The 16703-nt window shown below is 33.8% G+C and overlaps 1 protein-coding gene across 11 annotated transcripts in view; it reads right to left on the bottom strand.

Annotated features, from left to right (window-relative positions):
• The window catches only part of FAM135A (family with sequence similarity 135 member A), a 108741-nt gene that overhangs the window by 23674 nt on the left and 68364 nt on the right, over window positions 1-16703 (bottom strand). For 6 of the 11 annotated variants that reach the window (XM_081295549.1, XM_081295546.1, XM_081295551.1 and 3 more), the window contains 3 exons: window positions 6205-6278; window positions 4577-4731; window positions 1994-4361 (listed from right to left, as the gene is read on the bottom strand). In XM_081295549.1, coding sequence (XP_081151675.1) covers window positions 1994-4361; window positions 4577-4731; window positions 6205-6278 — 2597 coding nt within the window. The remainder of the gene's footprint in view (window positions 1-1993; window positions 4362-4576; window positions 4732-6204; window positions 6279-16703) is intronic. The other 5 variants (XM_081295547.1, XM_081295548.1, XM_081295553.1 and 2 more) reach the window with 3 other exon arrangements.

The raw sequence follows: 16703 nt of genomic DNA, 5'->3' as shown, positions 1-16703 counted from the left end.
TATATATATATATATATATATATATGTGTGTGTGTATATATATATATATATATATATATATATATATATATATATATATATATATATATATAAAGGGCATGCTGTCTATATGTAACCACAAATAATTAAAAACCAAACAAAGCAAAAAAGCATATCATTTAGACTGATAACAAAGTATAACTTAAAGAAGCTAATGAAGGGGGGAGGATAGGGGAGGGGAATGGGAAAGACAGTAGAATGAACCAGCTATAACGTTCCTATGTTCATATATGAATACACTACCGTTCTAACTCCATATTTAGTATTCAACCACAAAAATGTGAAGTTTCACTGCATGTATGTATGATATGTCAAAATACATTCTACTGTCATTTGTAACTAAAAAGAAAAAAAGAAAACAGAAAAAGTTATGTTTTATTAAGGGGGGGGGGAAGAAGCAGCATTTAATGAACCTTAAACTGGGTGAAAACATAAACACCATCTCTTCTTGATGACTCTGACAAAGAGAGGTACACAGCAGGTGGTACATAATCTTTGGCCTCTTAGCTTATACACTACAATTTTTAAATTGGCCATATTCACCTCAGTGGGTTTCACTAGCTTTAGATCTTATTTTGTCCTTATTTCCTATATATTCTCATGAAACCTAGATTTTGTCTGGAAGTTAATGGGGTAATGATGATGAAAGGGTTTTGACTTCTAACATAAAATTACAGTAGAAAATTTGTACATTGCTGGTGGGACTGCAAATTGGTGCGGCCAATTTGGAAAGCAGTATGGAGATTCCTGGGAAAGCTGGGAATGGAACCACCATTTGACCCAGCTATTGCCCTTCTCGGACTATTCCCTGAAGACCTTAAAAGAGCTTACTACAGGGATACTGCCACATTGATGTTCATGGCAGCACAATTCACAATAGCTAGACTGTGGAACCAACCCAGATGCCCTTCAATAGATGAATGGATAAAAAAAGTGGCATTTATACACCATGGAATATTACGCAGCACTAAAAAATGACAAAATCATGGAATTTGCAGGGAAATGGATGGCACTAGAGCAGATTATGCTTAGTGAAGCTAGCCAATCCCTAAAAAACAAATACCAAATGTCTTCTTTGATATAATGAGAGCAACTAAGAACAGAGCAGGGAGGAAGAGCAGGAAGAAAAGATTAACATTAAACAGAGACATGAGATGGGAGGGAAAGAGAGAGAAAAGGGAAATTGCATGGAAATGAAGGGAGACCCTCATTGCTATACAAAATTACATATAAGAGGTTGTGAGGGGAATGGGAAAATAAACAAGGAGAGAAATGAATTACAGTAGTTGGGGTAGAGAGAGAAGATGGGAGGGGAGGGGAGGGGGGATAGTAGAGGATAGGAAAGGTAGCAGAATACAACAGCTACTAATAGGGCATTATGTAAAATTGTGGATGTGTAACCGACGTGATTCTGCAATCTGCATTTGGGGTAAAAATTGGGAGTTCATAACCCACTTGAATCTAATGTATGAAATATGATATATCAAGAGCTTTGTAATGTTGTGAACAACCAATAATAATAAAAAAAAAAACATCTAGCCAAGAAACAGGACAATCACTTGGAAACTACCTTTCTGTAAAACAGTATAACAAGGTTCATTTATCTATTTTAGACAGCTATTCAAAGAAAGACTTTTTGTACTATAGAAACTGGAGACCAAAATGGGCATTCAGCCCTTTAGCACTATTTATGATCTATATCTGTATCTATCTATATGGATATGTGACATTTTATAAATATCGCCTAAGTAAATATTACAAGCAGTTATATACTGTCTGAAAAATTTGACACAGAATAGTTGGGAAAGGTACTGGAAAAATGATAATTTAATGTTTATCATGTAAATAAATCTTATCTTCTATATATATTTATGATTTTGCTTTAATATATATATATATATATTTATGATCAATGTATATTTAGTAGCACATACTGTTAAGCTCCATTACTTACGCTTGTATTTGAGGTTTTGGTGAATTTTCATACCAGGAAATTGAAGAAGTCAAGTTGTAAGAAATGCTGCTTGGCTGCTTTGTAATGGCATCAAATTTACTTTTAGAAGAAAATTTAATACTACAAGGAGACTCTCGTGGTGCAGATGGGAAGGACAAACAACCAGAAGTACAAACGGTAGGCATATTTATACCATCCCTCAGAGAGTCACTGTTTACTTTTTCAGATTTTATAAGTCCTTCTTCTTCTAGTGCATCTCTGCTTGTATAGTGAGCATTTACTGTTCCATCCAAAGCTGAATAATCTTTTTCTTCATAATAACCATTTTGAACCATTTGTTGATCCTGCTCTTCCTCTTCCTCCTCCTCCTCCTCCTCCTCTTTACCCTGTTCCTGTTGAAGATCACTAATTCCTTTTTCACAAGTTTCCTTTTGAGGGCTAACTGAATTGCTATAGCTAATAGCACATGTGTCAGAAATATCCGTACTGCTCTGAGAACCAAAATAATTTTCCACAAGCCCTTGCTTTACCACATCAGTACCAGCTGAAAAAGGGTCACTTGTACTCAGATCAGTTTCAACTTCAACTGTAGGAGCCTCTGAATATATTTGTTTGATATCACTATTTTTTCCTTCCACAGTTCTATTTTCACTAACTTCTGCATTAGTAGAAATGGAGCCTGAAACAATACAAGGAGTGCCTAAACAAATTAGTTTTGAATTTAACATAACTGCTGTTCCTGCTGAGTTATCAGATTTATCAAGACTCTGGGAGCCTTTACCCATAGTGTCCAAGTTTGGTTTGGAGCTGCAACTATTTTTCGCATCACTGGAAGTATCTTTATCTGAAAAAACAAGTTGCAAAGCGTCTTTAGTGCTTGAATTTAAGGAATGCATTGCTATAGTTTCACTATCCAAATGCCCTGAAAATATAACACTCTGCTGTTGCAAAATAATACTTGACTTTTTAGTATCATCATATTTTGGCAAATCAATTGTTTCTAGGTCTAATATACTTTTGCTATCACTTAGATGGCATTCAGGCACAATAGATTTCTTAGAATTTTCATCAGGTGACAACAGTTCATCATCAGAAGGTAGAGAGTTTATAGATGTCAAAGATGACTGTATTTCACTTAAAGCACTTGTACTCTCAGTGCAATGACTTCCTAATGAAAATTTTATGTTACTATCAGTTTTCATCAAAAGCTGAGGAAATAATCTTTCATTATTATAAGGACCTTGCCCTTGCACAGTTTCAAAGACTATGTCAGGGTTTGGATGTGTTGCAAAAGAACTTGGCTCACTTTCAACACCTGAATCTGAAAATCTAGACGAGGCATATGTGGCATTAGTATCTGGTAATTTAATTGTATCTCCACTTACTACAATATGATATTCTTTTGTAGAAGGAGCAGGCATATTATTTCTTAATTTAGCTAATGATTCTCCAATAGGACAACATTTTGCTTCTTGCAAAGTTTCCTTTTCAAGTGTTATTTCTAGAGATTTAGATTTACCATTAGATTCTAAGGACTCAAAGCCGGGTAAAAAATCATCCACAAATATTTCATCGTGTTGAAGCTCAGTCAAAGGTCCTATATTAACAGTTATTTGTTCTCCACTGAAAGGATCTTTATCACTGGGTTTTACTTCAATTGTTCTAACTCCTGATGATGGGGTTGTTTGATGACCATGGCAATCGTCTGATGAACTTCTCGATGTCAGATTTTGTTCCATGTGTGTAATTTCACTACCATCCTGGGAGATATCAAGTTTACCTGAAATGGACAAATTTGCACAAAGATTTAGGCTGCCAGTGTTCAAAGGATCAAATTGGTCTGGTTGAATATTTTCAATATCTGGAGACTTTTGTTCAGTTCTCTCTGTATTAGTTGGCAAATAGCTAGCTTCCTTTTGACTTGTCTGTCTGATGTAAGTCTTTGGGTCAAAATTATATCCACATATTGTGGGATCCAGACCTTCCTTCTGACTATGTGAAGGATTGCCTTCAAAGCATTTATTGTAATCATTTGATGCTGTACTTTTCAAACATCTGTAGCTTACCAAAACCACAGAATCCTTAGAGTTCTGTTTTATTATTTTTTTTGTGTTTTCTGGTTTCATTGTTTTCATGAGCTTAGCAACCTTAACTTTGGATTTATTTGATTCTTCATTTTTTCCTTTTAGAAATTTTGTTAGCTGCTTTTCACCTTCTGTATACCAAATATTGGAGGAACCAGCAGGTCTGACCTTCAACTCTGGGCTAGAAAGTCCTGCTACAGAGCTTTCTTCAGTCTCATATTTATCCATTCTAGTGGACTCTGATCTCTGAAGATTCTGAATTCCCATCCAGGGTGCATCTAAGTCTTTTATCCAAAGAAAAAAAGATTTAGATTTAAAACAAGTGTGAGAACTCATATGATTAAGACTATTTTTTCTAACTATAACTTTCTAATAGCCTCAAACATAAGTAAAATTGAAAGGGAAAAGTTGTTTCACATTAGGGAATGGTTTTATTTATATTAGGAAGAATATGCTAAAAATTATACACATAGCTTATATTATTTTAGATGATACTTACCTTCAATAACTGAATCTAAATACCTATCTTCAAAGATTATAGGTAATGAATTGAGATCTCCATCTAATTCACTACATTCAATAGGTAGGGGTGGAAGAGAACTGCAGAAGGAAGTATTTTTGATAGCGGTGCACATCTGTAGGTGACTCTGAGCACTGAAAAATATTTCTTAAGTCAGATTGTAATAAAAAAAATTATACCCAACTCCACTTTACAGTCTACCCTATTTTCTTCTCCTATCATTCCTACTCCCTTTCTTCAAGACATACTCTTCTTACGAAAGAGCTTCTTGGATAGACATAAAAACTGGTAAGATAAAAATTCTGGTTTGCTGACAATAAATTATTGACACAAAATTATAGTTTATTGACAAATTAATTTCTATTATATTGTATACTTTCTTAAGTTATTTCAAAATGAGTATCTATGCTTATAGAATAAACTTCCAATCATGTAAGAAAAATGCTTACCAATTATTTGATGATAACAGAGAAAAAACTACACTCCATTGTAGCTCCTTTACTTAACACATATTAACCAATAAAATTAATAGCTATTAAAACAAAGTATTTAATTTTCTTTTTTCTTTTTGGCATTGGGGACTGAACCCAGGGGCGCTTTATCACTGACCTACATCCCCAGCCTTTTTTATTTTTTATTTTGAGACAGGGTTTCACTAGGTTGAGAGTTGCTAAGTTGTTGAGGTTGGCCTCAAACTTGAGATCCAACTGTCTCAGACTCCTGAGTTGCTGGGATTATAGGCATGCACAACTGTGCCTGGCAGTATGTAACTTTCTAATACAAAACAGTTAAAGGATCCTTTGTTATGTAAAATTTAAACCAAATCCAAGTAAACAGAATAGTATGAAATGTACCGGATTACCCAGTATCAACAATTAACATTTGCCCTTCTTGTTCTATCTATATCTCAACATTCACTACATATCCCTCCATTCTACTATTGTTTAGTTTTTCTTAGGTACTGGAATATATAAATATAAGCTGTAAGATTGACAAGTGAATATATGATATAGAACATTTCAATCTATTCAGAGTTTCCTCATGTCTTCCCAATTTTCCAACCCAGATAAACCCCAAGATGACCCACTATTCTATTTTCATTTTAATTTTGGCTGTTCCAGAACTTCATATATTTAAAATCATACATTATTCATTCTTTTATTTCTGCCTTCTTTTGTTCAGCATAACATCCTCAAAATATTCTCTGAAGCCAAAGAATACCAGACCTAAATATATTCAGTGGGAAAAATGGAAGGCATTTATTCTGGATATTTTAACTGTAAGTCATTACATAACAAAAGGTAGTGCCAGACTACCCAAACTCACAATGATAAATATAAGAGATTTTGACCTGCGAAAATAAAGACAGAATAAGATGGCCAAATGGAAGTCTGAAGCCAGAGTTGCATGGCTATATTTACAGATTACAGTAAATCTGATATAAGGGGAGAGAGGGGCAAGGCAAGTAAATTATGCATCTCTCTGAAGATTTAATAAAGAGTAGATTTCTGAACTTCAAATTCTTCTAGTTTTTTCTATAAATTCTGAGGTAGATATCCATGTGAAAGGAAGCAACATCATTTTAAGTTTGGATTTATGCTACTCACTGAAGTTCCTGGTATGCAATGGCAGCTTCTCTTGGATGTTCAAAACAAAAGAATGCCTCAGAAAATCTGCGAACCTAGAGAATTCCAAAAAGGAGTATTAATAACATGGCACATTTAAAAAGTCAACCTGGCATAGAATGGCAGGGAAAGAAATTGCCTCCATTAGGCCTTGCATAACAACCCGTGAGAATTCTCTCCCTCTTCATTGTTGACAAAGCACTGTATTTTTGTGTTGTATGAAATGAACAGCAGAATCTACAGCGAGAAACTTAGGTTCATGTTTTGGATCTCATTTCTCTTCCTTAAAGGAAGGGATTCTATTTGCCTTATTTGCTACTACATCTCTAGTATCTACAATAGTGCCCAGTACATGGGAAAAACAATGAAAAACCAGCTAGCTATCAGGTGGCTTTCTCCATGCTCTATGCCAAGCTTTCAAACATATGCTAACTATACTGTCTGACTTAGAAGTATTGTGATTTTGGGCATTTAATCTTTGAGTTTCAGATGATTCATTTTCAAATTATAATTAATACTTGTTCTATACATGGGGTTATAAAGAACAAACAAGAATATATATGATAGCACTCTATAATCTGACAAGTGCATATAAATATAATCTATTATAATTTCCATTAGAGCATTCACTACATTTTGCCTTAGAAAAACTGTATATGCAAATCATACCACCTCCTAAAGTGTAATGTTTGTTAGAACAGGAACAATGTTTTGATGACCCTTGTAGTCTCTAAAACATAGTTTTGCATGTTAAAAAAGTACTTGGTAAATACATATTGAATCTAGCTGAATATTTCTTCCACTACATTTATATTTTGATCCTTTTATTTTTAATAATGAAAGGAAAAGCTCTATCAACTACTGGAGATGAAAAAGATATCTTGTTTGGGGTATAGAGGAGAGATAATTAGGTTACATCTTGAAATTATATTACATTGAAGATTCTCTTCTAAAGGGAAATTGATTTAGGATTCTTTGGATAAATATGTACATGAATAGAGATCTATTTTACTCGTCATCAAGATCAGGCCAAACATGACTTACTAAACCTCTTTCTCTAAGCAGATGAGCCTGACTCTTCAGAAGGACAAGTCAGTAAGGGAGGTTAGGAGAGGTAAGTATCAGACACTGAGGAGGATGCAACCATCTGTGTCTGTACTTTCAAATGCATTCCAATTGTGTCTTCTTTCTTTCCATCCACAAAGGGGAAGATGAGAAAAACCAAAGCCAAAACCAAAACTATCTGCCTGTCTATCTGGAGATGTTTTCTCTGGGGACTATAAAGTGAGAAGGAATTTATCTTTAAGTTATCTGGATTCCTAGAGTTGTAGCTGGACCTGCAAAATTAGTGAGCTGATTTTCCTTTTCTTTCTATTTTCGGTAATTCCTAAAATAACTATCAATACTTGATAGTATCCTACCCATAAAACCATGCTAAGTATTTTATTTTCATTCTTTGTTTTAAACCATAAAAAATACAAGGGAGGAGGTATTATCTTCATTTAGTAAGTGAGAAAATTCAAACCAAAGAGTTTAACCACAAAGAGGCAAGATAATAAGTGATAAACTTTGATTAAAATAAAGATTTGAGCAACTCCAAATCTTACGCTTCAAACCACTTATCTATTCCCTTCTACTTCATACTTCATGTTATCAGAAATCTTTCCTATCCTCTATGCACGCACAAGTTTCTCAATTCTCTCACAATGATTACCACTCTGGGGTGATAATATAATGAATAAGGTTACGAACTGTGCTGTGTGGCCACAACTAAGGTATGACTGCCACCTGATGACAATACAGCTTAATCTTAGGCAAATGACTTACATTAAAAAAAAAGTTAAACTTAGGATATGACGAATATATATTACTGCTTTGGTATATGTTTATAAAAATGAGTTTTCTGATATATCCTAATTTTAAAAAGAATTCACTTATTTGACAGCATCAATATTTAAAATTTAGCAAAAATCCAGAAGGGAAAAAAAACCCTGAGGACACAGAATGGAATTTATTACTAATGTTTTACAGAGTTAAATGCTCCTTTATCTATGTTCTTCCTAATACATTGCTCGAATTACTAACATATCACTTATTACAGTATAATTATTAGTAACATTTTTATTATAGTACAACTTTATTTGTGTTCATGGAGGTTAGAGTCCAATTTTGAGTGCAGAGTATATATTTCATAGATCATAATATTTAAATTACCTTGAAAAAAGCAGGCATATTGCAGATGTTTACTGAACAAATGTTTTTTAAGTCCTTGTGTTACACTCACAGTAGGAATACCATACAGTCTTTTTATTATACAAAGCTGATTTATGCTTACTATTAAATAGAATTCTAACTAGTTTACATTGATTCTCAATCCACAGCTGTTTTAAAGGAGCACATTAAACTAGGGAAAATGAACAACTGTAGAGGCAGATGGAATTGGACTCCAATGAGGATGAGCCAAATTTCAGTTCCCACTCTTCCTAGCAAAATGATCATATTTAGGGAACAGTCTAACTTTATTAATGAGTTGGAGAACTTAAAACAGTAACCTCAACCTCAACCTCAATCAGCACTGTTTTTTTTTTAAAAAGTTCCTTAGGTGATTCTAAGGTTAGCCAGGTTTGAAAATGTCTATTTTAAATTTCTACATAGACCATAATAGAAAAATTGGTATAGAACTTGCCCTGAACACAACTATATAACTGATAAAAATACATAAGGCAACTATTTGTAACACTGACAAATATGTACTAGATATGCAAAGCAGCAGGAAAATATAACTCACAATCAAGAAAATAATGCAAAAATAAGTACATACAATTCCCAAGATAATCCAGATGTTAGAATAATAGGCATTGCCTAAGAGCAGAATTAGGTTTAACAAAAAAACCTAAATGATCAGCAAGTAACAGTTCTTACAGCCTCTCTTGCCATCCTACCTCTCCACTTCCCCTATTATTTTATACCTTATATTACTGTTACATTTGTTACAACTGATAAACCAATAATGACTTTAAAAAAACCTTTTTTTAAGCTGTAGATGGACACAATATCTTTATTTGTTCATTTATTTTTTATGTAATGCTGAGGATTCAGCCCAGTGCCTCACATGTGAGCCCCAGTCCCAGCCCGAATACTGACTTTTTATTAACAAAAGTCCATAGTTTACACTAAAGTTCACTATCAAGTATTCATTCTCTGGTCTTTAACATTATATCATAATATTACATCATGCTCATCATAATATTACACAGAATAGTTTCACTGCCCTGAAAATGTCCTGTGCTCCCCCTATTTGTCCCTTCCACCATCCCTGTGAGCCTGTGGTAACCACTTATCTTTTTACTGTCTTCTTGGTTTTTCCTTTTCTAGAATGTCATAAAATTAGAATTATATAGCTTAAATTACCTTTCATATCAGCTTCTTTCATTTATCGATGATTTCAAGGTACCTCCATACCTTCTTTTGTTTTATTTCTTCTACTTAGTTGTACATGACAGCAGAATGCATTTCAATTCATTATACACAATTGGAGGGCAACATTTCAATTCTCTGGTTGTACATGGTATAGAGATGCACCATTTGTGCAATCATACATGTACCTAGGGTAATGTCGTTCATCTCATTCCACCATCTTTCCTATCCTCTGGTGGAATTTTTTGGGTCTTTTAGGTATAGAATCATAACCTTGGCAAATATTGCTAATTTGTGTTCTTCTTTTCCTATCTGTATCCCTTTAATTTCTTTTGTCTGATTGCTCTAGCTAGAATTTCAAGGACTATATTGAAGTGATGACAGAGAACATCCCTGTCTTGTTCTAGTTTTTAGAGGGAATGCTTCTAATTTTTCTCCATTTAGAATGATGTTGGCCTTGGGCTTGGCATAGAAAGCTTTTACAATGTTGAGGTATGATCCTACCAGTCCTAGTTTTTCTAGTGTTTTGAATATGAAGAGGTGCTGTATTTTATCAGATGCTTTTTCAGCATCTATTGAGATAATTATATGATTCTTGTCTTTAAGTCTATTGGTCTTAAGTTTTCTTTTCCTTGATGTGTCTTTGTCTGGTTTTGGTATTAGGGAGATGCTAGCCTCAGAATAAGTTTGGAATGGTTCATTCCTTTTCTATTTCATGGAATAATTTGAGGAGTTTTGGTACTAGTTCTTCTTGGAAGGTGTTGTAGAACTTGGACGAGAATCTGCTTTTCTTGGTTGGTAGATTTTGATGGTGTATTCTATTTCCTTACTTGAAATTGATCTGTTTAAATTGTTTATATCCTCCTGATTCAGTTTGGGTAGATCACGTTTTTAGAAATTTGTTGATGACATTGAGATTTTTCTCTTTTAGTTTCTAATTATCTTCTGTATTTCAATGGTGTCTATTGTGATATTTCCTTTTTCATGATGAATTTTTATAATTTGAATTTTTTTCATTTTGTCAAATTTTTTAATTGGTTCTTTTTTTTTCCAATTTCATTGACTTCAGCTCTGATTTTAATTATTTCCTGTCTTTTACCACTTTTGGTGTTGATTTGTTCTTGTTTTTCTAGGGCTTTGAGATGTAATGTTATTTTTTGACTTTTTATTCTATTAATGAGTGAGCTCAATGCAATGAATTTCCTCTTGGTACTGCCTTCATAGTGTCCCAGAGATTTGGTATTTGTATCGGTGTTGTCACTTACCTCGATTATTTTTATCTACTCCCTGATGTTTTCTGCTATCCATTACTCATTCAATATCATATTATTTAGTCTCCAGGTGCCGAAGGAGCTTCTATCGTTTATTTTATCATTGATTTCTAGTTTCATTCCATTATAATCTCATAAAATACAGGGTAGTATCTTTTTATTTTTTTGTATTTGCTGTGAGTTGCTTTGAGGCATAATATATGGTCTATTTTAGAGAAGGATTCATGTCCTGCTGAGAAGGTGTATTTGCTCGATGATGGATGAAATACTCAATATATGTCTGTTAAGTCTAAACCATTGATTATATCATGGATTTCTGTCATTTAGTTTTTGTTTGGAAGATCTATCCAGTGGTGATAGGCGTGTTTAAAGTCACCTAATATTATTGTGTTGTGATCTATTTGCTTCTTGAAATTGAGAAGGGTTTGTGTGATACACGTATATGCTCCATTGTTTGGGACATATTTATGATTGTAATGTCTTGTTGATGTATGGTTCCCTTAAGCAATATAAAGTGTCCTTCTTTATCTCTTCTGACTCACTTTGATTTGAAGTACACTTTATCTGATATTAGTTTGGAAATCCCTGCTTGTTTATGTGGGCCATGTGAGTGCTGTTTTTCCCATCCTTTCACCTTCAGTCTGTGGATGTCTTTTCCTATGAGATGAGTCTCTTTCCTATGAGTCTCTTGAAGGCAGCATATTGTTTAGTATTTTTTAAATCCAATCTGCCAGTCTGTCTTTTAATTCATGAGTTTAGGCCATTAACATTCCAGGTTATTAAGACATGGTTTATATTCCCAATCATTTTGGTTTATTCTCATTTGATTGGATTTTCCTTTAGTGTAGTTCCTCCATTTTTTATATATTAGTACATACACATGGTATAACAATATAATTTGGCCAATATAATTTTCCCTTTCCCTTCCTTCCTCCATCCCTTTCCTCTACTCTATTGATTTTTTTAAAAAAATTTATTTTTGCATTATAATTTTTAATATGCCATTACGCAATAATTTATCATATCTCTGATTATATATAAGGTATGTTGACACCAAATTCACATCTTTACACATGTATTTTGTATAATGATGAGGGTCTCCTTTCTCTTTTTAAAAAAACATTTTTTTTAGTTGTAGATGGGCACAATATTTGTGTTTATTTTTATGTGGTGCTGAGGATGGAAACCAGGGCCTCACACGTGCACGGTGGGTGTCCTACCACTAAGCCCTAGCCCCAGCCCCTAGTTCCTCCCTTTTGATGATTTTGTTTTCATTTCTTCCTCATGGAATAATTTGCTGAGAATACTCTTGTAGTACAGGCTTTCTTGTTGTAAATTCTTTTTAGTTTGTTGTGAAAGGTTTTTATTTTGTCATCAAATCTGAAACTTAATTTTGCTGGGTATAAGATTCTTGGTTGGCATCCATTTTCTTTCAGAGCTTGGTATATGTTGTTCCAGGGTTTTCCAGCTTTGATGGTCTGGGTTGAAAAATCTGATGATATGCAAATTGGTTCCCCCTATATGTAATCTAAAATTTTTCTCTTGCAGCTATTAAAATTCTATTCTTATTCTATATGCTAGGCATTTTCATTATAATATGCCTTGGTGTGGATCTGCTGTAATTTTGTACATTTGGTGTCCTGTAAGCCTCTTGTATTTGATTTTCCAATTCATTCTTCATGTTTGGGAAATTTTCTGATATTACTTCATTGAAGAGATTGTGCATTCCTTTGGTTTGTATCTCTGTGCCTTCCTCTATCCCAATAATTCTTATATTTGGTCTTTTCATGTTGTCCCATAATTCTTGGAGGTACTGTTCATGATTTCTCACCAGCTTTACTGTGTGGTCAACTTTATTTTCAAGATTCTATATTTTGTCTTCATTGCCTGAGGTTCTATCTTCCCAGTGATCTAGTCTGTTTTTAATGCTTTCTATTGAAATTTTTATTTGGTTCATTGTTTCCTTCATTTCAAGGATTTTTTTTTTAAGAGTATCTCTTTCTTGAAGAAATCTTTTGCTACTTGTATTTCCTCTTACCTCTTATAAGAGCAGTCAATTGTTGCCTGTACTTGCTCTATTAATTCATTCTTTGCTTCATAGATCATTTTAATTATGTACATTCTGAACTCCTTCTCTGACATTTCATCTACTGTTCTGTCAATGGAATCCATTATCGTATCAGATTGGTTTGTTTCGGGCACTTTCTTCCCTTATTTCTTCATATTGTCCACACATCTTCTTCTCTAGCAGTGTGGATTCAAGAGTCACACTGCTCCTACTTCGAGGCAGGCTGGGGTCACTCTGCTCTTACCGTGCAGCAGGTGGGCTGGCATCAGTCATCTGCTCCCTCCGTGTCTTAATAATTGCTTATCATTAAAGTACATTCTATTGCATAGATGTACAATGGTTTGTTAAACCAATCACCTACTGAAGGATATCTTCAGTGCTTCCAAGTTTTGACAATTATCAAAAAATAGTTATAAACATCTATGTGCAGGTTTATGTATGAACGTAAGTTTTCAACTTATCTGAGTAAATACCAAGGGTTATGATAGCCGTGTTGTATAGTAAGAGCACATTTAGTTTTGTAAGAAATTGCCAAAATGTCTTCCAAAGTAGTTAACCCATATTGCATTCCTACCAGCAATAAATAAGAGTTCCTTTGTTTCATCAATGTTTTGGATTTTAGAAATTCTTACAGATGTATAGTAGCAGTGTTACCAAAAGAGTTCCTGGAGAGGGGCACTTCTACTGTGGACAAGTGGGGTCTTTGACTTATGTCTTATTATAAAAGAATTTAAGTACGTGCTAGTCAGAGACACAGAGATTTATTTAGGTTGCACATTCACAGGAGAACGTGGGCATCTTCAAGAATGAGAAAACCACCCCTTGGTCTTGGCATTAATATTTATAGAGGGACAGTAGTTACAGGCTGGAATAGAGGTAAAATCACGGTGGAGTTATGGAATTTTGTGCCAATTCTTCTAGCACTTGCATGTTGACCCCCATCATGTTATATTCCTGCAGGCAAGAATGCAGATTGTGTTGCTCATGAGTTGCTTGTTTTGTATTCCAAAAGTTCCTGGATGCCACAGGTATTTTTTTGCATTCCATTGTTTTTAGGTTCCTGTCTTTAGAGAGTCAGCACATTTTTTCTTTTTCTTCTTCAAGTTAGTGTGGTACTCACATAAAGATATGTAACAGGCCAATGGAACAGAAAATAAAGCCAAGAAATAGTCCTCACTTATTAGTTAACTGATTTTCAACAAAGATATGAAGACAATTCAGTAGACAAGAAAAGTCTTTTCAATAAATAATGCTGGAACAACTAAATGGGGAAAAATGTATCTTGACCACTACAGTTTATACCACAGTCAAAAATTTATTCAAGATGTTAAACATAAAAGCTGTAATTCTGATATTTCCAGAGGCAAACACAGGAGAATATTTTCATGATTTGGGATAGGTAAGTCCTTATAAAAGAAAGGAAACAAAAGCACTAAACATGAAAGAAAAACTTAAAAAAAAAGATTCATAGTAATGGTGACAGCTTAATACTAACTATATGACTGGGGTGAGGAGGGGGCATGGAGGCAGGAAAGATGGTGGAATGAGATGGACATCTTTATCCTACGAACATGTATGACTGCACGTATGGTGTGATGCTACATTGTGTACAACCACAGAAATGAAAAGTTGTGCTGCAATTATGTACAATGAATCAAAATACTCTGCTGTCATGTATACCTAATTAGAATAAATTAAATTAATCAAACCTGTATGACCATTTTGCAAAAAATGAGCGGAGGTTGTTTTTTTTTTTTTTTTTTTTTTTAAATAAATTTACCTAATGACCAAGCAATTCCACTCCTAGGTACTCAAGCAACATAAAAGATTTATTATTGAATGTTTACAGCATCTTCACTCAGAATAATAAAAAAAATCAAATAATAGGAGATAAAACAAATCAACTCTGGTATACACAATGGAATACTACACTCCACAATGGAAAGTAATGCAACATGGACTAATCTAAATGTGAAGTAAAAAATACAAATTCTGTTCATAAAGGTTCTGAAAAGTAACATCAAGGCAGGATTGTTTATGGGGTATGGAAATTAACTGAAAACAGATATAAGGTCATTTTCTAAAATAAAGGAAATGTCCTCTATATTGGCTGGTTTTCAGAATATGTCGCCAATGTTAATCCAAGATTGGAGTTTATAAAAAGACTGAGAATATAACTCAGTGGAAGAGCACTTGCTTGCCATGTGCAAGGCTATGGTTTTGATCCCTAGCAACACACACACACACACACACACACACACACACTACAGACTTTATAATTAAATTTAGATCTTTCAAATTTACAAAGCTTCTGGGTTAAGTCTTTCTGAGGACTATTAATTTTTTAAATATCAAATATATACTGACATCAGGCATGATAGTAATAGAGATATACATACTAATCAGATTTAGATTTATAAAAAGCCTTTTTTCTTCCCCTAGCATTTAATGATTCCAAGAAAACTGGCTTAGTAGAAGTTATAAGCAAAATACTCTCCTCAATTAAATAAAATATTGTTAGAGATTTAAAAATTTAATCATGAAAATAACTGTTGAATACAATTTGTCTTACTTTATAGGATATCTTTAAATAATGGATTTAAAAGTTATTCTCCTGAGTCCTATACATCAAAGGACATTATCAATAGAGTAAAAAGAAAATGTACAGAAGAAAATATTCTCAAGTCATACATGTGTAATGGTCTAGTTTTTAGAATATTTATAAACAACTCCTGAAACTCAATAACTAAGACACAATTAAATATGGGTGAAGGCTGGATGCAGTGATATAAACCTTTAACCCCAGCAGCTCAGGAAGCGGAGGCAGGAGGATCACGAGTTCAAAGCCAGACTCAGCAATTTAGAGAGATTCTGTCTCTAAATAAAATATAGGAAAACAAAAAGGGGGGGGGGTGCTGAGGGTGTGGCTCACTGGTTGAGTGTCCCCAGGGTTCAATCCATCATACCCCTCCCCCCAAAAAAATTATGGACAAAGGACTTCAGTGTACATTTCACCAAAAAGACAAAAAAATGGTCAATAAACACATGAAAAGGTGTTCAAGGTCATTTGTTAATTATCAGTGAAATGCAAACCAAAACCACATTGTAATACCATGACACACTCACTAGTTTGACAATAATAAAACAAAACAAAAACAAAATGCAGAAAATAACAAGTGCTGACAATGATGTAGTGAAATCAGAATCCTTCCACATTGTTGGCAGGAATGAAAAAATAGCATAACTGTTACGGAAAACAGTTTGGAGGCTCCTCAAAGTTAAACAGAGAATTACCTATTTTACCTACTAATTCCACTCCTAGGTATATAGCCAAAAGAACTGTAAACAGGTATGCAAACAAATGTTTCCTATTCACGTTGGGTAGAAACAATCCAATGTCTATCAATGGGCAAAGAGGTGAAAGAACATTGTATATCCATACAATGAAATTTCACTAAAATAAAAAATGCATTATTGATATATGCAATAACATGGATGAATCTTGAAACATTATGCTAAGTGAAAGAAATCAGACACAAAGGTAACCTTTTATATGATTACATTTATATGAAATGTCGATAAGAAGTAAATGAGACTAGTGCTTACAATAGAAGGGAGAAAAGAGAAAATGAGGAGTGACTGCTTAATGGGCATAGGGTTTCCTTTTAGGGTGATGAAATGTATTGGTTATGGTTTGATGACTGTATAATCCTGTGAAATACTAA

Source organism: Spermophilus citellus (genome assembly GCF_964194105.1).
Source record: "Spermophilus citellus genome assembly, chromosome: 5".
In the NCBI taxonomy this organism is placed as follows: domain Eukaryota; kingdom Metazoa; phylum Chordata; class Mammalia; order Rodentia; family Sciuridae; genus Spermophilus; species Spermophilus citellus.
Note: the sequence above shows the minus strand (reverse complement) of the source record. Positions and strands in the feature narration are given on the sequence as shown.